Below are 27708 nucleotides of genomic sequence, written 5' to 3' on the forward strand. Positions count from 1 at the left end.
ATAATTAGACTTCGATACTAGCGAGTGGAATCAGTTTGTTTCGCAAATCATTACCAAAATGTACGACAAAGAACTGTCAAAGAACCATAGTACCAACATAAGCGATTTAAATAGTATAGTACGCTACACGCTTACGATTCTTATCGATATCGATAAAATGGGGAGGGTTGAAACATAGGCTCCTGTCTACAAATTTTGTACTCGAAATCAGGTTAGCATCGAGTCCACATTTAAGTTGTATGTTATATAGTGGATAGTTCTTAATTGGACTACTATCTGGTCGGGCTTAATGTGGACCCGAATTATTTTAATACAGTTTTTAAGTCGTGTGTTTTTATTTTATTAAATGCTTGATTTTCATAATTATGTGCACATACATGTTTGAATAAATGTAACTTTTCTATGGGAAGATGTATCAGGTCTTCGTTCCCAACAAATTTGGCCCACTGCCTGCATCTGAAAACATACAGCCTTGGAAAAACATGACTTTATCTACAGTTTATATTCCATGTGTTTGCTAATGAGATGATCAACTGATTATTTCGCGCTAATATGCATCTATAAATCATGTTTTTCGGCATCCAGTTATCAACAACCCTTTATCAATGCTTTAATTTTATGTATTTATATGTCTGTTAATCATGAGAACGGGTCTGGCCTTGTTGGCAGCGACCCTGCCTATGAAGCCGATGGTCCCAGGTTCAAATCCTGGAACGGGCATTTATTAGTGTGATGAGCATGAATATTTGTTCCTGAGACATGGGTATTTTCTATGTATTTATAAATACTTATAAATTAGGTCTATGTACATATATATATACATTATTGCACAAACTGACTTAGTACTAAAGTATGAATGGCATGTGTTGTGGGTATATATATATATATCGTTGTCTAAGTACCCACAACACATGCCATTCATACTTTAGTACTAAGTCAGTTTGTGTAATAATGTCCTATAATATTTCTTTATTTATCATAAAAACAGAGATTAATTTTCTTACATTTTAGGTTAATATATTAAATAATCACTAGATAAAAAAAATATGTTAACTAATGACCATTAATGCATAAATAATAGATAATTTATGCATTATTAATCTTCGACGAATTAATTATGGTCATATTGCATGCTAGTTCTAAGGAAATTTCACACATTTAATTTAATTATTTACACTGATATACAAATAAAACTACAGTTATCGATAGTTATAGCACATCCCTAGTTCACAACGAAAAATAATGTAAAATATCTAATTTTCGATGTGTTTATAGCCTGCTGACCCAAAATAAGGTCAAAAGTATCTAAAGCAATACTTACCAGTCTACATCCAAGGGAAATTTCGCCATAAAACCCCTTTTTTCGTGATTTTCTCGAGTGGCTCGCTTGCAACATATTTCACACTTAGTAAACCGTTTTCTCGCTGGCATTGTAACAAACTCGCTCTTTACTCTGATCACGGCTGACTATTTTCGATTTTTGCACTAAACAATAAAGAAATTACACGAAATACCCGAACAAAACATTGAAGCCTTCAAAACAAACAAAGCAATTAGGCTGACAGTAGACTTGATGTAAACTTGACAGAATAAACAGCACTGACGTTTTCTTTTTCTTCGTTGGCAATGATTTGCGAAACAAATTCCATACAAAACTTTTTTCTTCCTAGTTGCGTCAGCCTGATCGGAATTTGGCAGCTAACTCCATCTTGCGTCCAGTAGAAGAATCAAAATCGTACAGGTAAAACTACTCTCTGCCTTAGGATCCCCTTTTAAATGTCATAAATCCAAACATGGCAGCCATACCCATCGACAAAAAAGTCTACCGTTGATCTAATTTCATTTGACAGTTAACTAATACGTATTCGACACGCTTATATTTGACAACTAGAATCCTGACTAGAGCTGGGACTGCGTACCGAAAGTACGTCTCTGTTACTCGTACCAAAAGTACGTCTAAAATACCAGTTTTACGAGTATGACCCCCAATAGGCAGTTTACGTATTTGCCGTGCTTAGGCGTCTTACAAATAAGGATTATTTATACAAATATCGACTTATTATTTCGGTAAGGGTCGGAAATATGGTGACGTTTTGAGTGAAGGCTATGAATCTATTGTCATATTTTTGTTATATATTATTACATTATTTTTAGATACAACAGACACCCAGAAGACCATCTGTTAACAAAATTTTATTTTACCTAAAGTAACGGTAAGAATGGAGGTACGAGGTGATAAAAGTTTCATACTTGTTTTATTTCAGAAATCAAAGTCCGTACTTTTAAATACTCGACAAGCTAAAAGTAGTCTATTACAAATAACCTGTTCCAAAAACTATTCCGGTACAACGCCCCGCCTCTAGTGTGGATATTGTTCACTGACAGGTGGTGATAATAGCAATTCGACAAGTCACAATATTTCTCACATCAAATGGAAATCAACACGAAACGTCACTTTTAGCATGTCGAATAAGGGCCCAGGTATTGGCTGTTGTATTTATAAATGTTGTTACCTATGTATTTTTCATGTCACTATATGATGTTACTATAAATGTTGTATTGACTTGTAAAAGAGCCCTTGAGGCCTACTTGCAGAATAAATTTTTGAATTTTGAATTTTTGAATTTTGAGAAACAGTTCATTTAAAAAAATAATAATAATATTAATTATCTATGTCGTTCAGGAAATCATTGATTGAATAACAACATTTTCTAATTGGAAATTCCGTCAGCTTTTTTTGTATTACAATGTCATTTGGTATCTTATTATAGATAATAGGGGCCATTTTAAGAATATTATTTATTTATTAAAAAGGGCTGTATTGCCTTGTGGAGCTCGTAACTTGCGCTCATATTGGGTTCTCACAGGCAACATGCGCCCTTGCGATGCGAGTATAAATAGTTGCTGGTTGCTTTTTACAAATAGAGCTATTTCTAGGATGTACATTGAAGGAAAAGTTAAAATCTTTAAATATTTAAAAGCGGGAACACAACTTTCCCTGTATTTCAAGTTCAGCAATGCACGAATACATTTTTTTTGAGCTTTAAAAATATGTTCTGTATAACTTGAGTGACCCCATAAAATAACACCATAACGCAATTTCGATGCTACGAGCCCATGATACGCACTAATTAATGTTTTTCGATTTACAAGTTTCGAGAGGTTCCGTAAAGTATATACTGCCTTGTTGACTGCTTTGCAAATATCTATACCTTGTTGTTTCCATTTTAAATTGCTATCTATGGTAATGCCTAGGAATACACAAATTTCAACCTCGTTAATATTAGTTGGCACTGGAACCTTCTGCTTAAAGTGCATTATATTGGTTTTTTAAGGTTTATAATCAAATTATTATTTTGAAGCCAAGCAACGATTTCACTAAGGACAAGCTGACACTTCCACTCTCTGTCTTTGTCAAAGTATGTGCAGTTAGCTTGGTCTGACTTTAGTGTATTTATTATCTAGGACTTTTGTTTGACACAAATCTGCGCTTTGAAAATCACGTGGTAAAAACTGTTCGAAACTATTTATATCGCTTAAAACTTTTATATAACATCCGCAACTTTTTCAGTGTCGACTTTCGATTGAGACTCTGTGAATCCTTGGTTTTATCCAAAATTAATTATTGTCTCACTGCATATAGCCCATGCCTTCTGGCTCGTTCTCAACGTCTCATTCAAAGAGTACAAAATGCTTGTGCGCGATATTGCTTCAAAATACCTCCTAGGACGCACATCACACCGTACCTAAATAGCTCGGATACGTTAAAAATGGCCGGTAGGCAAGGACTTATGTTTGCATGCCTGCTATTTGACACTATCCAAACGAAACAGCCCTCCTATCTCTTTAAAAAACTCGTATGGCTTTCTAATACCCACCACCAACCTAGAACGTGTGTTCGCATTCTAACCAATACACGTATTCCAAATAGTTGTCAACAACATTTTAGAGACCTTAAAATATTAACACTACCCTCTATGTATATTATGGAGGCAGCAGTATTTGTCAGGAGCCACCCCCACTTATTTAACGGAACGGAAGTATTCAAACCCGAGAGTAGACGGAAAAATCAAATTATCTTACCGCCTAGCAAGTTTGTCATGGTTAAAAATGGTCCCTTCTATCGATGTGTCCAAATAATGCAAAAAATTCCCGATACTGTTAAACAATTCAGCGACATTAAGTTATTTAAAAATAAATTAAGGAGGATACTTATTGAGAAATGTTATTATACCATAGACGAATTTTTTAAGGATCAATCTTTAGCGAACATGACATAAAACATTTAATTTTATATTTACTGAGAATGAATTGAATTTATCTACATATTTTCTCTAATGTAAAACATTGGCATATACGTAATTATGTTGACATGCACGACTTGTTATAATTATAAACTAACTTAGTAATTGCTCTCAAGTTTAAATTTAGTTTAAACCAAGTGTTGCATGATAATTTTATTATTGTAATTTTTATTTAGGATTAAGTAACATGTCCCATATTGTATGCCCTAACAGGGTATCATGTACCTACTAAGTCTAAAAATAAGATCTTTATGTACTGATGAACATGATAAAACAATGGATTAAATGAAATGAAATGAAATGAAACGTCACGAGCGGCCGTCTTACTGGTTCCCAGGCACAGATCCGCTGCTTTTAGGGGGAGTTTTCGGTACCATGCAAATAAATGCTGGAACAATATTTCTCCACCGATTCGTCGCTCACGAAACAAACTTAGTTTCAAAAACAAATATCGTCTACACCTTTTAAACGAACAAAAAGATAAAGGCTGAATTTCCCTTGCTTCCTTTTTGATGTTTATTAAAATAAAAATGTAACTTATGTCACTATATTTTTTTCACGTAAAATAACTAATTAAATAGATAACAAATAGAAGATATTGCCGCGCCTCGCATATATACACAATTATACTAACACAACACTTACACAAATACTACTTGAACTTGTACATAAGGTACGTCATAAAGCGTTGCACAAACTTTTATGTAAGGTCCTGGCAGAATATCTCCGATGTGGCTTGCCGCATCATCATGCTGAGCCAGCGCCAATTCTCTGCCACGACACATGGTTATGTCCTTTTATGTTTTTATTTCTTTGTTCATATCGTTAGTTTATCTTTTAATTTAAGCTGCATGTTAATGTTTAATAAGTATCTCTCCTTGTAATTACCATGTATGTTGTGGAAATGAATAAAGACAACATTTAAACAATTTGCATCATTAAATAAATTACAATCATTCAAAATACTTAAAAACTAGGGAATACATTCATTATAAATTAAACTTAACCTAAACTAAAGCCTAAAAACTATTCGAACAACCCACCCCGCATCGTTCCCGGCGCAAAGGTGCCCATTACGCTTGCCGCGTTTCCGCGTTGAACCGCGATAGACAATCTCTGCGCCAGGAACGACCCGGAGCGGGGGTCGAGGGGGATGAATAAAGTGTTTATCTATCTATCTATCTATTATAAAAATGGCAGAGAAACATAGGTGTCTTGTCTGATTTGTTTCCACTTCCATATTTTTCGTCCCCAGATAAGGCGCATGGCACACTGCATATATATATTGGTGCATTTTAAAATGGTTGAGAAAAAACATAGGTATGGGGGGTGATTTGTCGATAAAATTCATCGTACTATACGTGGTTAACGGCTCCACTATACGTGCACAAACACATTGTATATCATTCAAAGCTGTCTGAATTCGGCCTTATAAATAAATAAAAACATATTCGTTTTAATGTTTTTTTTTCGCCAAGATGCAAAAAGAAATAACTTGTCGTGTGAAGAAAATACAAAAAAAATTCGGATCCCTTTCTTCACATAATTATTCAAAGTCATAATGTAATGATAGTCATATTATCATTAGTCATAACTCTGAACCCGCTAACTTTTAAGGAATTTCCTTAGGTTATCCTATAGATAGGTTAGGTTAGGTTTGTTTTATGGCAATCCTGAAAAGTTACGCGTTTCGGAGAAAAATCAAATTATGGCTAACGAAAATGCGGACAAGCAATACATTATGACTTTAAACTTTATGGGAAACAATACAGACCCAAAATAAATAAATATAATTTTGCCAAAATTAACCAAACGTCATATAACACTTGTTCTCCTTATAAACTCGGGAATGCGTGGTTAAAACCTTTAGAGTTGCCACGGTGTATATGTTGGTATCTTATACCTTTAAACGAGCAATTCTTGTATATATATATATATATATATATATATATATATTTCTGTGATCTCGGAAACTGCTCTAACGATTTCGCTGAAATTTGGTATATGGGGGCTTTTGGAGGTATACAATCTATCTAGATTAGTCTTATGTTTGGGAAAACGCGTGTTTTCGAGTTTTCATGCGTTTTTCTTTCGACGCAGAATATGGTCGCTAATTTCGTGTTGCCGGCCACTGTCCGTCTGGTCCAGCGGGTTAAGACGCGGACTGCTAAACGAGTGTTACGGGTTCGAATCTCGCCCGATAACTGACTTTTTTTTTATATGTTCAAGTTTATATATAATTTTTTAATTTTTATTGTTTTAAACAAGTTTAAAAAAATGTAGTTAATGTTTGAGATAACAATATGTACTCCTCAAAAGAAAATAAGGGTTACTGAGTTTTTTGGCTATAACTTAAAACATACTTATTTTATGTGATACATTTTTTTACAATAAAAAATGGCATTCTTTTTTTACAATTTAACTGTATTTCTGTAACCATTAACGAATAAAAAAAAAGAAATTAAAGTTTTAATGAAAATTTACTTCTCTAATAAAAAAACTAAAAACTTAGAAATCACTGAATATTAAACAAAATGACTTTAAATCACTAAGTAACATTTTGTTAGTAACGGGTATGTCCTCCTCTTTTAACATTACATTCTTGCACCCTTGAGTGCATGCTTTCGATCAATGATTCACATTCTCCTCTGGAATAGCATCCCAAGCCCTTTTAAAAACGTTTATGAGTTGCTGCTGGTTGTTAACCTCTTGCTGACTCTCCCTAACACGTCGTTTTAACTGGTCCCACAAGTGTTCTATCGGATTTAAATCAGGGCTGTTGGCAGGCCATGGTAAGACATCAATGTGAGCTTCATCAAGTACAGCTTTAGTCGCTCGAGCTGTATGAGCACGGCCATTGTCCTACATTTGGATGAAGCCAGGGTCCACTCGCTGTGAAAATGGGATCACTTGGGGTCAAATAACGCTTTCGATGTACCGCTGTGCAGTTACGGTACCTTCATTTAAAATGACCAGCTCCGTTTTCCCGTGTAGGCTTATGCCGGCCCAAACCATAACATTGGGCCCTCCGAAACGGTCAACTTCATGGATGCAAGCTCCAGAAAAGCGTTCGCCACGTCGTCTCCAAACTCTAACACGCCGATCGTCATTAAAAAACTTCACTTTGCACTCGTCTGTAAAAAGAACCATGCCCCACTGGTTAAGGTTCCAGTTCAAATATCAACGACAGAAATTTCTACGATTTGTACGTTGAACCCTGGACAGCGGAATTAGAACCACTCGTCGTCTGGATGTTTGGCAGAAAATCATGTCTTAAAAAAGGCTAGGCGCCAGTTCAAAGAAATCTTCCTAAGAAAAATCATTTTTAAAACATGATTTTCTCAGTTATTTAAACTTAACAGATTAAACATTAAAGGTACTAATTTCTGGCGTAATAAAAATAATTGTACCTTAGCGTTTTTTCTTAAAAATGAGATCGATAACTTGAAAAATGATTACGCCTGCGAAATTGTAATAGCAAGCAAAATATAAAATGAGTAAAACTTGGAAACCGCAAATAAAATGGCTTATATTATAATTGAATATGAAGGTACAATAAAGGTACAAAAATTTGGCTCACGGGAACATAGCGTAATAAACTGTTTTTTGATGATAACTTTGTGTACCGTGAGGTACATTTTTTTTAACGGAGGTACTAAATAGTACAAATTGGGTACAAAAATATGGTATGCTTTTCATTTATTTTTATTTAGGTACTACCCGCCATTCTGACTCTCACGATGTTTGGTGATTTTCATGCAGTCGGTTACGAGTTGTTTGGTCACTGACACGAGTACCTGTCGTCAACCGTAGTCGATTTTGTAGTGTACGAGCCGTAACTGAGCGTTCTCGTCGGGCACTTAATCGGATGTAACGGTCCTCTTGAGCAGTAGTAGCACGAATCCTACCTGACCCAGGTCTCCTTGCAACACTACCGGTTCGCTGAAAGCGATTCCAAGCATTTTGGATTGCTTGACGAGAAAATCCTAGCCCCAAAGCCACCGAACGCTGTGAATTACCTTCTGCAACCAATGTAGCAGCCCTGGTTGCAGTATTCATGTCCATATGTCTTCGATGTCTCTCCATTATTCATTAAAACGAATATTTAATGAATTTCCTTAAGAAAACCTTATTTTTTTGGACAAAAACGTACGAAAAAGAGCAATTATTGAACACCGTAAAACAAAACAAAAGATCATAAAAAAATAAAATCGTTCTATTTTTTTTAATCAGCCAGTATATTTCAACAAAAAAATAAAGTTTAGATTCCAGTTCGTGACATGCCTAAATTGAATCTTACTTTTTAAGTTACGCTGATTAAACTTAAATAAAGTAGCAGTCGTCAGTTGGCCCTTATTTTCTTTTGAGTAGTATATATTTCTCATAAATATGTCTAACGTTTACCTATACTGATTACGTGAATAAGATTTATGCTTTCGAGTTTTTATTTTATTGAGACTTATTTTGTGCAAAACGAAAAATTTACCGATACAAATTTTAGATACAGTTTCTAGGGTAGTTTTTGTGATGCCATCTCTCGGATAATGCCATAAAAACTAACTACCATGTCTCGCACAATGCGTATTGACCTAAATTGAACCATACCTCACGAGCTATATAATAAGAGAAATTGACAATAGATGGCGTTACTCTGTGACAAGTGCTGTAAGGTTGAGATTACGAATATTGTAAAAACAAACAAATTAATGTGGATAACATCACAAGTAAGTAGCTAAAGCACTTTTGTCATGGAAATCAGAAACAACGACGGTAGGACGGTACCACAAACACCCAGACCTGAGACAATGTAGAAAAGCGACATCTTGAAAATCTATCAGAAATATCTATGGTATGTTTAGCTGTGATAGTCTTAGGGCACTTCTTCGACCCGAGCATATTGTGTGACTTTAGTGGCCCAATTTTTTAAATTATATTTTAATATTCGAATAAATAAAATAAAAAAGTAAGGAAAGCCTTCATGTGATCATATCAGTTTTTAGTATCACTGAAATCAAACACTTGATCTACACTGAAACCGATTGTAAATAATAATAATTGTCAGTTCACATTTTACTTTTTTAAGTTTATGTTATAAATAGTTATAACCGAGCAAAGCTCGGTCGCCCAGGTACTAATACGTAAAAAAGCAAAATATAACTAGGACTGCAGTCCACGAATAGCAATTGTATTGTTAATACTATAATTGATGGTTTTTTTTGGACGTGAACATGAAATCAGTCTTTTTTCCACTTTTTCCTCTGTTTAAAATACTGGAACTGATTTTGAAAATTATTATGATAGGATTTGGACACCTCGCTGCGTAGACAAGATGTCAATCGTTAACGCTCCGTAGCGAACGAAATGCAACTGTCTGCGTCGCAAGAATATGGAAGAGTGATAGAGAGAGATAACTACGCTACTATACGGAGCGTGAACGATTGGCATCTTGTCTACGCAGCCTGATAGATGATGAAAACCTCACCTAGTCAACATAAATCCTTTCAACGATGTGCAAGATTGATGATTGTATATTTTATTACTTATTTTCTTCGTCTGTTAGCTCATAAAAGGCATACATATGTGGAACTGATCAGTGATTATGAAGACTAAAATAATCTTTACTCCGTGATAAACTGATGTATCTACATGAATTTAATGCAAATCGAATTTCATGAAGACGGCACATCATTAAGTCTAGGCAATAAATACTAAGTTTAGGCTCAGAAGTAACCTACGCAAAATACGAATTTAGCAGCGACTCGGTCATGTAAACGGCCACATTATGTATTTCCCAAGACCCTAATAATCATTTGCAATGCTATGCAGATTATAGCAGCCTTGCCGGCAAAGTTCATGTGGAAATTGGCGCCCGACGGTCCCGAGGCTCGGTAGTTAGTCGGTTGGCCAACAACTATTAAAGTAGTTATCGATCTTTTTGTATCTTTACTATTTGGTTTTGCCATCACCAATCCTGAGTGATGGTGGTGATGAGTCCTTACTAGGACTACTTAGTATAGGTACATTTGTATCGGGAAAATTTGATAAAATGGATGCTTCATTGCGACTAATACATACTGCTCCATCCACATCTACCTCATAATATTGATATGAATGATTACACACACAATTACATAAAGAATAAATTGTTGATTAATTTCGCATTCTGTTATTTAACTTACTATCGGTAAGAAAGAAGAATAATTGTAAAATATCGCTGTCATTAGGTGTCATTTCGTCGTGTGCATTACTTCCAACTCTGATGCCGATACCTATAGCTAGTGTGGTAGGGGTATTAGATGAAACACGAGAAAAATACTGTAAACTTCTTTATTAAAATAATAAATAGAATAGCAAAACAGTGAATACGCAGTATTATTTGAGCATATCTGTCGCGACAAGCAACCGGCACTTCACATTGCACAACATTCAAAGCATTAATACACCAAAACATGATACAAAATAATAATTAAGTTTAGTCGGCGAATCGTCGCCCGCGCACACATCTACATAACCTACCAGCGGCCCCTGCCGCCGCTGCTCCCGTACTCGCGAACAAGTACATATTAATGTCACAACTTAAATGCAATCTATACAGTATTCACACAGACCCGACACATTGTGTCGATTCATAAATATACTTGTTCATTTTTTGGTATTAACAGTAGACATCATATACGTGAAAGAAACTACGAAAATACATTTCATTTAGGAAAATGCCGAAATAATATGGACACTGGACACCTTACAGAATTTTATGGTAACGTACATTTCAGTTATTCGCATTATGGACTACCTAAGCGATAAAGTAATATTTACAAACGATCCACTACCCTCCTCAAAACGTAAGCCGAGACCCGAACGTTACAAAAACATTATTATTTACAGTTACGACAAAATACACAATGCCCGTCCACGATATCGCGAAGAAATTAAAGTAGGATCTACAATTGTGACTAAAAAATTACAGACCACACCTCATTAGACATCCTAGTTCTCGCCGAATCGATAACAATTCATAAAATATATTCGGAATATAGTTCTGTACTTAGAGAAATTACAAGGCATTCGAGTTGCGGTGAGTTTGTGCATTAAGAAAGTTTCGTGTAACATGTCCGCAGCAGCCGGCACTACGAGACGGGCCGCCGCCGCACGAAGGCGTCGGCGGCCGACGACGCGTACGCGCTCGGCACCGCCGCGCCCTCCTTGTAGCCGCGCGTCGCGTCCACGTCCACCGCCTGCAACAAACGGAATCATGACAAACGCCACGCCTGTTCGACTACCATTTTATTGAACTCTAGTTATGACTAGGGGTGACAGCTGGTAGCTACAGCTACCAGAATCAAATGAGTGGGGAGGCAAATGGTTGTTTCTGAAGCATAGGCAGACACAAACATGCTGTCTGTTTTCTTCGCTAGCATTACCCAAAACCCGTCGTTTACCCGTTTCTGTTACGTATGTCTGTTACTTCTTCACGCTTAAGATTACTGAACCGATATAGATGAAACTTGGTATAAAAATATAGTCAATCATTGCGCATCAATTCCGTGCATTCGGGGGTCGAGGAAGTGGGAAGATGTGCGCCCGTACGTCGCATCGCACCCCACACTCGCCCGAAACCAGTGTCGGCAATGATACGAATGCATGTTTATCGAGTTGTTGATTAAATCTGCTAGTGTAAATTTGTTTGTAGCTACATTCGCCCAAATCTAGATGTTTTCTGAGGACGTTATACCTATAATTATGTAATTGTTAAATATTTTTTTTAATAATTGAGTACTCTAACTTTAATAGTAAAATTTACTGATGGTGCGATGTGCACGTTTTTGTAATTGCCATGACAGTCGTATTGTTATGCAATACGCCGCTAGCAGACTTTTTTGCGTGTTTATATATTTTTGTTTTGTCGGGTAGTTACCGGCGTGAGAATGCGATGCCATCTGCTCGACCGTTATGGACCGTGGAGTGCTTAGCTTTATTGGCAGTCAGTAACTTCACGTAACGTTAAAGTAACGTTTTAAACGTATTCTAGTTTTAAGGTATTTATCTATGGGCTAATATTTTCCTGATAAAAAGTGTTTAAAATATTTTCACTTCATTATACAATTTACAAAAAAAGTGTATTTTACCAAAAACACATTAATCATTAGTTTCAAAATTAACTATTTAACTTGCACGCGGCGGCAAACAAGTTGCTTATTATCGATAACGTAATATCGAGAAAATCACAACACACGGTTATGACGTCCGACATTCCTTACATTCCTCATCCTTGCACCGACTTCGTGCGCGGACTATAGTTTGAGTCCCGAAAAAAAAATAAGATAGTTATTATCACGTAAATTATCATTCCACACACACGGTCAAAAGCTAGTACGTAATTAATACGATACTAATTGTCATTTCACATCAATCTTATTCTACACAATAGCCTTTAGTAGTAAATTAACGTAAATCGATAAATGAATTATCTCCGTACGTGGAAACGATGTAAAAGTACTTCAATAAAAATAATCGCGCCTCTGTGTGATTGTCACAGTGAGAGAAGAATTATCTCTATTAAAGCTAAACCTATTCCCGTAGACATACAAATTAAAATAAAAACTGCAGACACGTGTAGAGACACGCGTGATCCTTTTAATTTCCTCGTACTATGGAATGAAATTATAATTACTATGGAATAACTAACCCTGACGTTTCTCCCACGCTTTTAGTTCGCTTCACAGTCACTTAGATAATGAACAAAGTAAACAATCAAACGAGAAAAAATCGCCCTGTAATCACTTCCTGCCCAGTGTAAGTCCTTTCGCAATTAAAGATTAATAAAAAAGACTATCATTGATTTTAATCTCTCATAAGCACAAGTCGGACTTGCGTACCGATGTAACTTCTGTACGCACTTGGTAATATACATCCCTTTAATTTAACAGACTCTAATTCTATACAAAAATAACAATTAACCACCCCTTCTAACTTAGTTCCGATTCCGATTGGCGTTTATGGATAACGATTGTCACTACCCCTGATTCTGCAGTCTGCACAGTATCCAGCCCAGTTCTGTCAGTTCATCTTGCAACTTCAATGAAGGCCAGTTTCACCAACCATAATTAGCGGACTGACCAACGTCACTCAGCAGTTATCTATGAAACGTTCCACACAGCAAACGAACGCTTTGACGGTGACAGACGGCTTGGTGCAACCGACACTAAGTCATGCATCACACACATTATGCCATGCTGATTTAAGTAGTTTGGTGTCAAGTTTTTGTTAGGTTAGTTTTCTTGTTGTCAAGTGTTTGTTAAGCAAGTTAGGTTAGAGACAAGACGAACATGAAAGATGCAGACTAAGTTCAACGGCGTGTTGCAACAGGGCGTAACATTAACAAACTTCGTTTAACATGACATACATCGAATTGCGTCCGAAAGTAGTATCTCCGGGCAGTCGCGGCCTTGAGGCATTAAGCCATTTCGCAAGACGGTATTCCGTGCAAGTCTTTACACTTTTACAAAACTACTACCTACTACTAAATGTCGTTTGAACTTAATGGCCAAAATGTAGCCTTCAACGGCAGTGTACCTAATACTAGGAAATATACAAAATAAAGAAGTCAACAACATTCGACATATTAACACAATAGTTACCTACTACTTATGCAATACTACAAGAATGTATATTAAAAACATTGAAGTAAAGGATTCTAAAATCGTTAAACGTATTGGTTAAATTGGTTACGCAAGTACAGACACAAAGTAGTAGTTTACTGCCATTACTACATATGACTTTTGAGGGAGGTAACAGGTAAATTGGATTTGAAGTAATCTTTTTAGATAACAATACATTTAAAAACCAAAATAGCTTATGCAGGTGTATGGGACTGGGCCGGATCAGAGATTTTTATTATTTTATTTTATTTATTGTATGGGAAGTTTCACAGATCTCTGCTGCGAGACGTTGGTCAGTATATTAACTGTGGTTGGTGCCATTGGCCCTCAATCAACTATCAAGAGCATCTCATGGGGGCTGCTAGGTGACTGAGCTTTGATGATTCATCAATTCGGACACGTGACAGAAAAACTGGCAAGCACGTTTCCAGGAATCAAGCAGAGATAAATGAAGCGAGAACACTAGAGCAGGCAAGTCAGTAATCAATTCAATAGATCGATTAAGTCTAAATGAGCCTTTGGGATTAGGGGGAACTATCAAGTATGTTAAGCTTACCATACAAAGTCCATCGGCGCGTTTCTGCACCTTCTGCGTGTATCTCGCCTTGTAGAAGTCGCTGAAGAGGAATAGGAAGAGGAAGCCGTGCATGGCGATCCAGTAGACGAACACGTGCGGGTACTGGCACGACGGCCGGAACAGGACTTGCAGCTGGTGAGTGAAGATCATCACGAACTGGACCTGCAAACAATAACGTAATCGGTTGTAATGGGGCTCATTGTTCAATAATGGTGGTTGGTGGTACGAGTAGGTAGAGTGCCTCGTAGAGGTTCGAATATGAACAATTCTATTCTCTATAGGTAGTTATCTCGTGAGTCATATGATAATCTAAACCAAAACTACGAGGGTTCTAAAATACGACGAAGCGTGCCGAGATCACATACTGTCAGTTTAGCATGTCGAATTGCCCCTAAGGTAGCATAACAAAAGATATTAAACCCTATTATTATTGATAGAACAAGACTCAAATTAGCCTGGCAAATATTTAGCTGTCCGTGATTATACATTGCAATAGTTTACGGTTGCATAAAACGAATTTAATAGATTGGTTTTAAACATAATTTAAATTGATTGACAAATTATCAACCTTAAGTAAATTCAAAGCCTAAACATACACATTAAAGAACATACCTACAACAGAACTAATATCTATTCAAAAATAGACCTGCGGTTTTTACATTCAGTCACAAAATATATTTATTGCCGATCTAATATGAATATGACAATTAAAGCAAAACCTGTTCCTCTAAACAAGTTATTTTCCTATCGCGGACTACTAACTACCACTAGACGGAGTACATAGGTACATATAAAATAATACGATGCAAGCCGTAAAGTTTTTGCATCGTACGCCCTTTTGCTTTAATTTTGTACTGTCGCATTCTCGTGGCTAATATACCGCGAGTAGTGTTATATGATTTAATGTACATCATTTAATGCACGGTCTATTGGGAGGTAATCTGTGAATACCATACAAGTGGAAGCTTCAGGGTTGTTAGTGATGTTACCTATGCAAATGTGACATGGACGCAAGTAACCTTTACACGTGTTAAAGGGCTAGGCGATGCTTGACGCAGGCGTTAAATGATTTAACTATAAACATACATATTATGTATACCTATCTCAACGTCGTATCAAGAGGGGATACAATGTTAATGTACAATATGACTTACCATTTGGAAAGCGGTGAGGTACTTCTTCCACCAGATGTACTTCTGGTACTTGGGTCCCATGGCTGACACCATGTAGTAGAAGTACATGACGATATGCACGAACGTGTTGAGTAGCGCGAAGAATGTGCTGTGGCCGCCTGTAGAAAAGAATAAAATACATGTAAACTTTACTTTTTTTATGATATACGCAGACGAATCGTCTGATGGTGAGCGATTAACGTCGCCCATAGACACCCGCAACACCCGAGAGGTCGTAAGTGCGTTGCCGGCCTTTAACATTGCCGCTCTTTTCTTAATTAAAGGTTTGAAGATCGTATCGGTCCGGAAATACCGCAGACGACAGATCATTCCTCAGTTTAGCTGTGCGAAGCAGGTTGTTTCTGAAGAAACGCACAGTTGAGGACTGCCAACCATCTAGGTGGTGAAGATGGAAATGTTGTAACAATTCCTCGGAGCACTCCTCGTGATACATGCGATAGAAAAGAGAGTAAGGCTACATCTCTACGCAACGCCATCACCATTGAGTCAAGACGATCTGAAATACGCTGGCAGCTGACAATTCGAGTCAAACGTACCGGCTTAACATAATTCGAAATTATTTAACCAATATAAATCAAAATAATATATAATTTTCGCCGCCGACAAGACGTAGATAAATTTAAAACCGGGCAAGTGCGAGTCGGACTCGCGCACGAAGGGTTCCGTACCATTATTTAAAAACGGCAAAAAAATATGTTTGTTGTATGGGAGCCCCCTTAAATATTTATTTTATTCTGTTTTTAGTATTTGTTGTTATAGCGGCAACAGAAATACATCATCTGTGAAAATTTCAACTGTCTATCACGGTTCATGAGATACAGCCTGGTGACAGACGGACGGACGGACAGCGAAGTCTCAGTAATAGGGTCCCGTTTGACCCTTTGGGTACGGAACCCTAATTATACTACTGTAAAGCAAGTTCCTCTTTGTTTCCAAAAAAAATGTACGTTATTGTGTTTCCGAAAATAACTTACCGTGCATGTCAACCAAACAGTAAAAATCCAAATTTCGTTATTTCGATGAGGCAAGAAAACGAACGAACAAACGAAGTAGCTCGCGGTAAGCGTTCAATAATAACTTAAACCAATTTTACAAATAAGCCAAATATTCGCAAGAACATTTGTATAAATAAATGGGGATCCAGTTGAAAGGGAATCCATTACATAAGATAAAACAATTCGACTTCTTAGTTAGTAGAGCGTTCAGGCGTCTTCTTGCCTTGTTACAGTCACCATTGCATAATTATAATTACGATTAAACTGAACATTTTGTACAAAGGAAAGGCATTTAAGTCACTTCAATATATAAAGTAAAACTTCTCAATAAGGTTCCTTTTTCTACATGTAAGTATAAACTGCCAGCCGTGAGACACTACATCGGTGATATTATCCACAAAACTAATAAGATCATTGTGGTTATAGTTTCGTACATGTTCCACTTTAGACCTCCATATTATAGCACTAAAGTGGCATATATACCTACCAATAATAAAGAAATGAGAAGTACCTCTGTATGCAAGTGCCTTGCCGCCATATTTGTATAAAACATACAACATACAACTATTCGACTCCTAGTGAGTTCATCAGTAAACAGAGATTTGCGTACCAGCTTAATTTGAATAGTTCACGTGTCATAGAACTTAAGTCATTGCGTCAAACGGTGACTTGTCTAATTCAGAGTTCAGTGTCACAAAAACAATGCTAGTTCGTTTAATGGTGTTTAAAAAGATAAAGTAGGTATTGAATCACAAGGAAACCTTGACTACATTGTGTTAAGATAATGTAGTTATGACATTTTTTTCTTTTTCATTTCATTTCAGCCTAATCTATGGCAAGTCTATGTATCTAATACTATCTAAGTCTATGACATTGTGTCAAAATTCAAATGCGAAGTTAATAAAAAATAACATAGGTAATCATATTTGTCAATGCGTCTGGTTTTAGCAAAAATATTGATCATGTTTATTATTCAATATGACGTTATCTTAGATTCTACATTGTCACGTCGACTCTGCTAATTGAACGAAAGAGTAACACAGTGGTAATAATTCATTGTTTGTCCAATTCAATCCATAAAAGTAACTTTAGCTAACGGTACAGTAAAATGGCAATTCCGGGTTTATATTTACTTTTGTAAAAATACTCCGTAGAAGGTTATGAGTAGTGGAAAAAAACATTTCGGAAAACGATCCTATAATGAAGCAGTTGCTAACTAGCTGATGGGACGGGACTATATCAATCTGAATTATTCCTGGTTAAATTAAGAAATTTTAGTAATTATTTTTTTTAAATAATAAAAAAGAAGTTAAATACCTAATGCCTGAATTAGGACAATCGACAGAAACATAAATAGGCAAAAGTGATACAGGCGAAACAGTCGCGTGAAAAACAGCACCGCGCAGTTAGCTGCTTGGATAGGGTTAGCCCTATTATCCCCCAAGCTAATATTATTTGAAATATCTGAATTAAGCCTAAATACTCAGCATAATAAAGCGCTATGTGGTCACCATATAGGTAGGTGCTTTTGTACTTTGTTAAATATTACACCACCGCGAGCCGCGCAGCACAGTGGCGGCCTACACTATTGTATACATCTTACGATTGTTTACACCTAGAACTCAAAGTACACACGAGTACAGCTCGTAAACATGAACTAAAATAAGCGGTTGCGGTGTCATAATAATGAGTATGGGAGTGCCAATGTGCGGTGTCCGTAATTTTTACAATATTTTCATTTCTATTTTGACAATCGCATTACCTAATTAGCGCAAAATAAATAAAATATCTTAATATGCGCGTTAAAAAATACATAACAAATAATACGAAAATGAAGAACAAATTAGTTATTGTATTGGCGGTAATAAATTAACAATTACTTAATTAAGTTTTTATGTTGTCTTATTGTGTTTTTGCTTGCTATTGTGATTATTTTTAGCTTGTTTTCTTAACCTAACCTTCTGACTGTTATGATTATCACGAGCCCTGACAGCCAAGTTTCAGCAACAAAACGGTTGTATAACGAAATTAACCATGACCGCGAGAGCTCAGCGACGGCCGAGTTGCGTCGCCTGCTTAATTCATCGAATGGCGATTAATCACCAGTAAGTACGATGACTCACGTCACATCGTTTTAGAAAGTGCTGATGCATCAGTCTTACATTCGGCCTTCGACTGAAACAATTCGTCGGAAACGTTTAGATGTTTCTTGTTGCATACAAATTAATCTAGACATGCAATCTTATCACAATTGTTTGCTCTCATTAGTTATTGAAAGTGTATTGGATAATGTGTGTTCTTGTATTTTACTCGAAAGAGGATCTATAACGATCAGGGAACAAAGTAAATATATCATCTCACTAATACATAGGTCACTAGATAAGTTTTACAATAGACAAATGTGAAACAAAGAGGTGGCCTGTCACATACTTTTTTAAACTATATAACCATAGACAATGAATGGCCGGAAAAGTTTTACTTTCTTTATAAATTTACTTATTAAAAAATCTTAACGTTGTATGGAATGAAAATGTTGTATAAAATATGCGTAAATCGTTCTTAGCCCAAGCCGACGTTTTCAGTTATAATATTTTTTTTATAAGTAAATTTAAAAATGAAGTAAATGTTTTCCGGCCAAACATTGTCAATGGAAATATAGTTTTCTCCAATATGCTCGGAAATGTTCACCTTATTGTAGCAAAAATAGTACGGGACGTTCTTCGTTATGGTCAAACTCAAATTTAAAAAAAAAACAAACCATTATTGTCGTGTTTTAGCGGACGGGAAAGTTATTACTGTATTGTTTTTTTACTTTTTAAAAACATGTATCCACTAAGAAAAACGCATACAGCCAATTAATATAGCCGCGGGCTGCGTCTACACGACCCGGTAAGCATCATTACAAGCTATAGGATAGAGTCGTGTAAGACCGACGACGTGTATGATCGTGCGAATACTGCTTAATAAAATCAAAGACTATGTAACTTTTATATTTTTTTAATGATCTCATGCGTGCAAATACAGCTTATATTGCACAATGGCAGAATAGTTGTGCCTTGAACTTTAAAAAAGTAATTAAAAGAGGGATATTGTTTTTGCAATTTTGGAGTGAAGGTTCGATTTGAGTGCTGGTTCATGTTTAAATTATGATTGTTTTACCTGATTTCCTCGCATGTTTGGAGAGAAGCACTATATATATGCCTCGGCAGGAACAGCAATTCGTGGATTCGTCTTTGTCGGACTCCGCTTCGCGTCGTCCGACAAAATCGAGACTCATCCACGAATTGCCCTTTCCCGGCCTCTGCAATATTAAACTATTTATAAAATATATGCGATAGGCCACCTCATTGTTTTATATTTGTCTATTGCAAAACTTATCAAGTGACCTACGTATAAATGGAAAAATTATCCAGAAAACAGCAGAACGAATTTGTTGAAACTTGTTGCAAACATATTAAAACATCAATCCACCCCGTTCCTCGCGATAAGTTGTTAGTTACCATAATGTTTAACATTCTAGCTACTTTTGAATGCCAGCTGTCACCACAGTACAATTTTACATTATGTTATAAATAATCATTTATCTTATCAATATTAATTGAAAATGGTAAATTTTCCCAGTATCAGAGCGATGTTTCGCTAACCTCATTGCTTTTTACAACTATGTGCTCAACTAGCATTGTTTTTAGGGTTCCGTAGCCAAATGGCAAAAAACGGAACCCTTATAGATTCGTCATGTCCGTCTGTGTGTCTATCCGATTATGTCACAGCCATTTTTTTTTATTAATTTGCAATCTGCTCCCCCATGCTTTGACAATACAATTCCTAATTCGAATTTATTTGTTGACGAAGAACAAAAACGAAATCCTCAATGACAAAATGTCAACGATAGAAACGATACGTATAGCGTAGCTCAAGTGTAGTTTAGAATATGTTAAAGTCTCTTCAGACAGTCATCTACAACTGGTCAAGACATTTGGCGATCCCAATAGCGATAAATTTGTTAATTTATTAGAGACTTTCTATGCCCACTGCCCACGGTCACCAGAATCAGATCAGCTTGGTGGTACCGTAACTTTGTATTAGCACCGAAGTTACATAGGTCCTATACCGCGCGCACGTAAAATGTTTGTAGACATTTATTGGAAGAACTTATAGGACATTATTTAGAAATGAACTAAATATATTTCTTCAATTAGTTTTTAAATATTAAAAAAAAATTAAGCTTATCCAAAAGCGACTTGCAGGAACTTTCATTAGGGATCATCATTCGACGCGTGAAATTTTCGTTAAATAGAAACCGCCAAGTAGGTAAAATTACATTTTCAAGGTTTAATTATAAATAAACAAGTTCCGGAACAGTCAAAAGTAACAAAAAAAAAGATAGGATGAACATTATGTTTTTAGACGGTATTATCGATGATGCAGTTTTTACAGTAATTAATTGCACTAAGGTTATCCTTGCAATGGTCCCATGCAAGGATAATCATTTCTTTACACGAGAGTAATTAAGTCAGAGAGAGTAAGTACGAGTTTTTAGGGTTCCGTAGCCACAATAGCAAAAAACGAACCCTATAAATATAGCGAGTAGAAGTTTGTTTAGTATGTAAATTAAAAAAAAATTAAAGCTAAAACTGTAAGTTATACCCAGAGTATATATATTTATATTAATGATTGTTATATTATTCATTTTTATTAATATTTTTTCGTAAATTATTGACATGTAATTTATAAAATTATACAATAAAAGATTATGATTATGACCCCTACGTAACTCAAACATGAACATAAAACTTCTACTCTTTTTTTTTACAGTTTCTAATAATGAAAACTGGAAACGGACATAGATATATGTTATACCCGCTTCACATCTATTCCAGTAGTATTCCAGTGATAGAATCCAGCGCTGGAATGCTACTGGAATAATGTGAACTGGCACTGGAATATAATCATTCCAATCCAGTGACTGGAATGATGGTCTACTTTTGATTCCAGCTCGCCCAATCCAGCACCACTGGAATATTGTAGACCTTCAATCCATTCATTGGATAATGAAAATGATTGGAATTAATGTAAATGATTCGATCCAGTTAAGTGCTGGATTCGATCACTGGACTGGAATGCTACTGCAATAGATGTGAACAGGGCATTTTAAATGTTAATGTCACATTTAATGTAATTTTAGAATATCTTTTTAAAATGAGAACGTAACTTCGATTGTACAGCGGCGGATAGGTGTTAATGTATATTTGCTCATGATTTCTCAATGGACTTTACCCTACAGGGCAAAACATGAAGTATGTTGTTTTATTTAGACATATGTCGTTCTCGAGTGAGTGATTTAAATTAACTACATCTTTTGATTGAACTCACACACTAATGATTTAACTCGCTCAGAAACTCAACTATCTCATTGTTCCTTGCTCGCTCTTGACCACTTATGATTCGAATGAGCCGGCCGAGCGTGACGAGCGAGTGATCGAATGAGACGATGCGAATATGTTTCGGAGTGGTTCGGAAGAGTTCGGAGGGTGTCGGGAAAAACAGGGATCGTATTGCGTGGTTCGCCATCTTGGTCGCACTTTTGGTTAAGAGTATCTGATTGATTGACATTTCTCTCTACTTGTGAACAATATCGTCTACAGATCCACTGAGCGAAATGTGTGATATATATCACCGCGAGCGAAAGATATGAATCAATCTTTTCAACTCAGTGAAGCGTTTTGTGCATCTCTAGTTTTATTTACCTGGCGCGAATTTAAGGCCCATCCACACGGAGAAGGGCATGATGCCGTGGTGTATCACATGTAGCGTGGACGCCTGCTCGTTCTTCTTGCGCAGAATGAAGAACAGCGTGTCGAAGAACTCTGTGAACTTGCTGAAGTAGTACCACCAGCACGTGGCCGCCATCTACAACACACGTCACACTTTAATGTCAACGATACTAAACCTTGAAACAAGCTTTTTAGATTTAAAATTGTAATTTATGAATATTACATTATTTGGAAGATAAACTTTACCGCATAAATCTTATGGGACATAAACCACAGATATATTTAAATTACAAAATTATATGATTTTCTACCTTAAAACTAGTAATAAGGACTCTTATTTCCACCGACATTACGTATAAATAGTATAAGTATATAGCAGAAAATCGTATGGTCAAATTTATCTGTTAAATCCCAACTCTATCAGGTTTCGTATGTCCGTGTAATATAATACACTTAAATTAAGTACAATTTAAACATGAGGAAGGTTCCCACATGTATTTTATTAACAATTTTTCGTTTTACCATTTATGTAAAATGTAAAATTGCATTCATTTGTTTTCCCCTGGGACTCTAGGCTTTTATATTGATGCATTTGAGCATGACTTCGAACATGACTATAAGATACTACCAATGATATTATATAACTATAGACAGGTTATACTCATATATAAGGAGCACGAAAAATCCTTTCATATTTATTTCCATATCTAAGAAAAATCTGTTATTTTTTATCCGTTTTCGCATACCATTCATCTTTGTTGTTTGCTTGTCTATTTCTCTTTCGGTGAGCGGGAGCTCGTTAGCACGTGCACATCTCTCACTTGCCCAGATGCGACTAAAGGCAACTTGTACAATTTGTCACAAGGTAAGCGCTTCAATTTTGGAACGCCTATAACCTTTCTTGAGTTATAATAAATCATTGAATGGTGCATATGTGTATTATTGAACTTGTTAAGCATTAGATGATGAGATTTAACGAGTGTCGTCCTAGTACTAGGACGAGTCATAACATGTATCAAATACAAACCCTCATTGCTGTCGGGCTCCGCGAGTAGTCGACGAGTTGACAACTGAAGTTGTATTCACCCCACCAGCCGCTCATTAGGTACTGCAATAAAAAATGCTTTCTTCACGAGACTATTTTTGATTTAGATATATATCTTGAGTGACAATTCGACGATATATCGTACAGTAGGCACCCAAAAAAGTTTACTTTCTTTACTTAATACAGCGATTTTTGTATACATGTGGTATGTTTTGTATTAATTATTTGACAGTTTACATGTTATGTAGGTACATATGCAAATATCAAATCGACATACAATGTAAACTTCCTAGAAGCGATTATTGTGGTAGGTAACAAGTGAATGATCGACATTTTGATGCAGAATCTATCACGAATCCGGTAAAAATCAACATGGAGAACTAAATTGGTTTGAATATTACTTAATTACATTTACGTCAATGTTTTCCGTCTGCGAGGTTAATTATCTCACAATACGTCATAACAGTTAACCCATTTCCATCCGTGAAGGCAGCATGCTTGTCGAAGCGGAAATGTATTGTGGCAGAATGCTAATCGATCTAGTACGTAATTAACTTTGGGTATTTACCTCATAGAATATCCAGGCACTGAAGAGGGTTTGGAATAGGTTATATACTATGAGGACGCCTCTCAGCTCGAAGGGTTTCCTGTTAGCCATGAGCCTGGGCCCGAGGGACTTGGAGAAGTAAGCATAGCCCAGACATATCGCGACCGTGGGCCACGGCGACGACGTCATCGGCCAATCCTTTACCCGGGGATCTGGAACGAAATTATAATTCTCTTTAAAACTGAGCGGGTGTGGTGTATAATCATTTCCATAAAAAAAATCGTCCCTCCTCAAATATACTTTGTTATAAATTAACTGTTTCAGGTCACGCAACGTGGGAACGTCCCATTTCTCTATATGTACCTATATCACTTCTACAACAGTGCAGTGATCCTGCTCAAATAATTTGAGTGGAATTTTTAGGTATTTCATACGCTAATTAATTGTGTAACTACAAGCACGAAATTTACACAATCGTACAGCAATTTAAGCACAATGGGTGGATATATCATGATTACAATAAGTAATACGCTACAGGTAATATCACTAGTTGACCATTGGACCAACAAGGACGACCTGCATTTATTTACCTAGACAAGTCAAGCAGCGATTATGATATGATTTTTCCGCATTTAGGTAAACAAGAATTACTACGTCAACGTATATTCGTTTTAAATAGTCACAGAAAGGTTAATTGATTTTCTAACAGTTGCTAAATACAAACGTCCGTAGGTAGGTATATATAATCTATGAGAGTTAGAATGACAGGTAAATAATATTCAAATGAGAATAAATAACGGAGTGAAGTATTAGTTTGTGCGTCATAGCGCGGATCTGCGATCAATGCCGGTTCGGCACATGTGTTGAAGCTTAGAACATTGACATAACTCCGTTTTCGTTACGCTAAGACGCCGCCACGGTGCGAAGTTGGAGTGTGGAACATTCTAAGACTTATGTAATTTTGTTGAGCAAACTCTTGCTGGTAAACCTTGGGAGCAACCGGCGTGGCTGGCAATTGGCGCAAAGTTTTCGAAGCGACAGGCTTGTATACAGTCAGGTGTACAGGGGGACCATCGGACGTAAGGAAACACAAAAGGCTTCAAGAATTAGTTTATTTATCCATCGATTCAGGAACTAACTGATGTACATACGGGTTTACCCGTTACTCGTGGTGTGATCTATTTATTAACGCAAAAACCAGCGTATAATCAAAAGTAATACCTACCACTCCTGTTGTCCAAGAGGTCTCTGTACCAGTTGTAGATGCTCGTCATTTTGAAAAGCTAGTTCGACGCAGATATCTGTAACAAGTAAATGAACCAATTAAAATATTGAAGTTATCAATTTGTTGTTGTCAACTGACAACGCTGTAATGGCGATACCTATACCTACGTTAAGTATATTTGAGTTGTTTGATTTGCAAATTAATTGTTATTCTAATTTATTGATTTGGTCGAACAGGTATCGGCCGCCTGCTCAAATTATATATTTCTTTGAAGTTTTTGTGACAAATTGATTTTTATAGATGCCGGTTCTCAACTCAAACTGGACTGTTGATTCGCTGCTAGAGGGCTGAATTTGTAATTTGTTATTTCTACCTACGGTAGATACAGCTTTTGAAAAGTTCAATAGTTCCACTGTTAATTTACTCGAACGAAATAAACGGTAAAGCTAACATACATAAGTATACTATCTATTTATGAAGGAAAAATTTACAGTTGACGCACCATCTTAATCTAGATTGCTATCACAACAGCAATATTTACATAGCTGTCAGGTCTAGACGGTCTAGTACCTACTTATCGCCAATACAAGGTAGATAATGATTATCCTACCCTTCGGGGTACAGTTTTTCGTGATTAAACTATGAGTCGGCATCTTAAAATCCTATCAATAACACAAGTAGATCTCTTATCTACTCTTGTTATCGATAGGATATTCGTGATATGATCTTTTTTTTTTGGTATACCGAGCAAAAAGGTGCGTCAAGAGATTTAGTATCTAATCAATTTCATTATTGGTACCTATGTTATATAGTATCTAGTTAAAAACGAGTTCCATGATGATTTGATTGCCTAGAATAGCTAGAGCAAAGAGAATACAGTACGCAGAAACAAACGTGACGTACGGATGCGGAATAGGAAATATCATCGTCGCGTCGATCTCGCGTAAAGCTATTGCAAATACGAATATTTAACTTGTTCGCTCGTATACCTTGTAGTGCCAGGGCCGAGGTTAAACTGTTTAAACTACTGCGAAAAAATGGTTGTAAAATATATAGGTAACATAAGAAATCCGCCGCCGGACTATAGGTAACGGATTTTTTTACGAAATTGTGTTTTTAGGGTTCCGTACTTCAAAAGGAAAAAACGGAACCCTTTATAGGATCACTTTGTTGTCCGTCCGTCCGTCTGTCAAGTCAAGACCCTTTATCTCAGGAACGCGTGGCGGCATCGAGTTGAAATTAAAACCATATTATTATAGTTACTCAGGTCTACAGTCCCTTGAAATTGTTTTCTGAACACATCAAACTTGCATCTTGCTTGCAGCGATAAGACCCGTCTGTTGTTACCAGGGATCGGAAACCGGTATTTTTTGTATGGGAACGAAAACGGTATTTTTTCGTTCTTTGTTAATTACTTCATTTCTAATTAGGCAATCTAATAATACGAAGTCGTTATCTGAAAACACAACTGAGTCCTACATTTAGAGTATAAAATAAACCGAAATATATGGTTATTTCGATGTTTTTGCAAAAAACCGGTTCCGATCCCTGGTTGTTACCTTGAATAGTTACAAAGATGTTGAACAAATGTGTAGATCGCGTAATATATATAACATGTGTGTAGATCGTATTGAACACCTCGCCCGCTCGCTCTAGCTGCATATACCTAATTCTTAAGTAGAAATGGCGAAATGTTTAGATATTTTACAAACATCAAGTAGGTGCTATTGTTAATTAAGCAATCTAATAGGTTACAAGGCTAATCCATTTCGGAATATAAAATACTTCTTGCGTTAACTGAACTATTAAAATATGTTACGACTACTTATTTCAAAATACTTCATTAGTATACAATACACTGTTTTTTTTTAATTTCCGTGAATTTCAAGGGTGCATTCCTAAGCTTAAATTAAGTAACTTTCTCAAAGACACCGGTATTCTAATTAACTCCATTTCTGAGATAATCAATAATGGAAAACGATTGAAACGCCTCTAACAAAATGATATTGTAATGTGACGTCACATTACATTAGTCTGTCCTAAATGTATGGAAGATCAAGAAAATTGCTATTTTGACCCGGAAATATTGCGTTTATGTATATAGTTGTCCTACAATTTATTTTTCAATGAAGTTAAAGGAATCGAATGGTACTATTTTCTTTTTGAAAGTATTTTTTTTTTTACTTTGGAGCTGCTTACTTGCTTGTATTTTTTTATAATCTCAGTCTTTTTAAATTCCACATTTTTATAATGGATGGCTCATTTTCTATCCATTTAGCTAAATTTTGTTATAATATTCAACACGTGTTAAATATCCAATTCGTGATCATAAAGTAGGTATAATCCCTTGTCAGACAATCCTTTTTTAGACACAACATAATAATCAACA

At 36.1% G+C, this 27708-nt stretch overlaps 1 protein-coding gene across 2 annotated transcripts in view; it reads right to left on the minus strand.

Moving 5' to 3' along the window:
• Nucleotides 1–10617: 10617 nt before the first annotated feature.
• The window catches only part of LOC133519966 (elongation of very long chain fatty acids protein 7-like), a 33235-nt gene continuing 16144 nt past the window's right edge, over nt 10618–27708 (minus strand). For both annotated transcript variants that reach the window (XM_061854182.1, XM_061854181.1), the window contains exons 2-8: nt 25320–25395; nt 24116–24306; nt 23530–23610; nt 22476–22638; nt 15695–15831; nt 14520–14702; nt 10618–11539 (exon numbers count right to left, since the gene is read on the minus strand). In XM_061854182.1, coding sequence (XP_061710166.1) covers nt 11432–11539; nt 14520–14702; nt 15695–15831; nt 22476–22638; nt 23530–23610; nt 24116–24306; nt 25320–25368 — 912 coding nt within the window. In that variant the 5' untranslated portion in view covers nt 25369–25395 and the 3' untranslated portion in view covers nt 10618–11431. The remainder of the gene's footprint in view (nt 11540–14519; nt 14703–15694; nt 15832–22475; nt 22639–23529; nt 23611–24115; nt 24307–25319; nt 25396–27708) is intronic.

Source organism: Cydia pomonella, chromosome 7, assembly GCF_033807575.1.
Source record: "Cydia pomonella isolate Wapato2018A chromosome 7, ilCydPomo1, whole genome shotgun sequence".
NCBI lineage: Eukaryota > Metazoa > Arthropoda > Insecta > Lepidoptera > Tortricidae > Cydia > Cydia pomonella.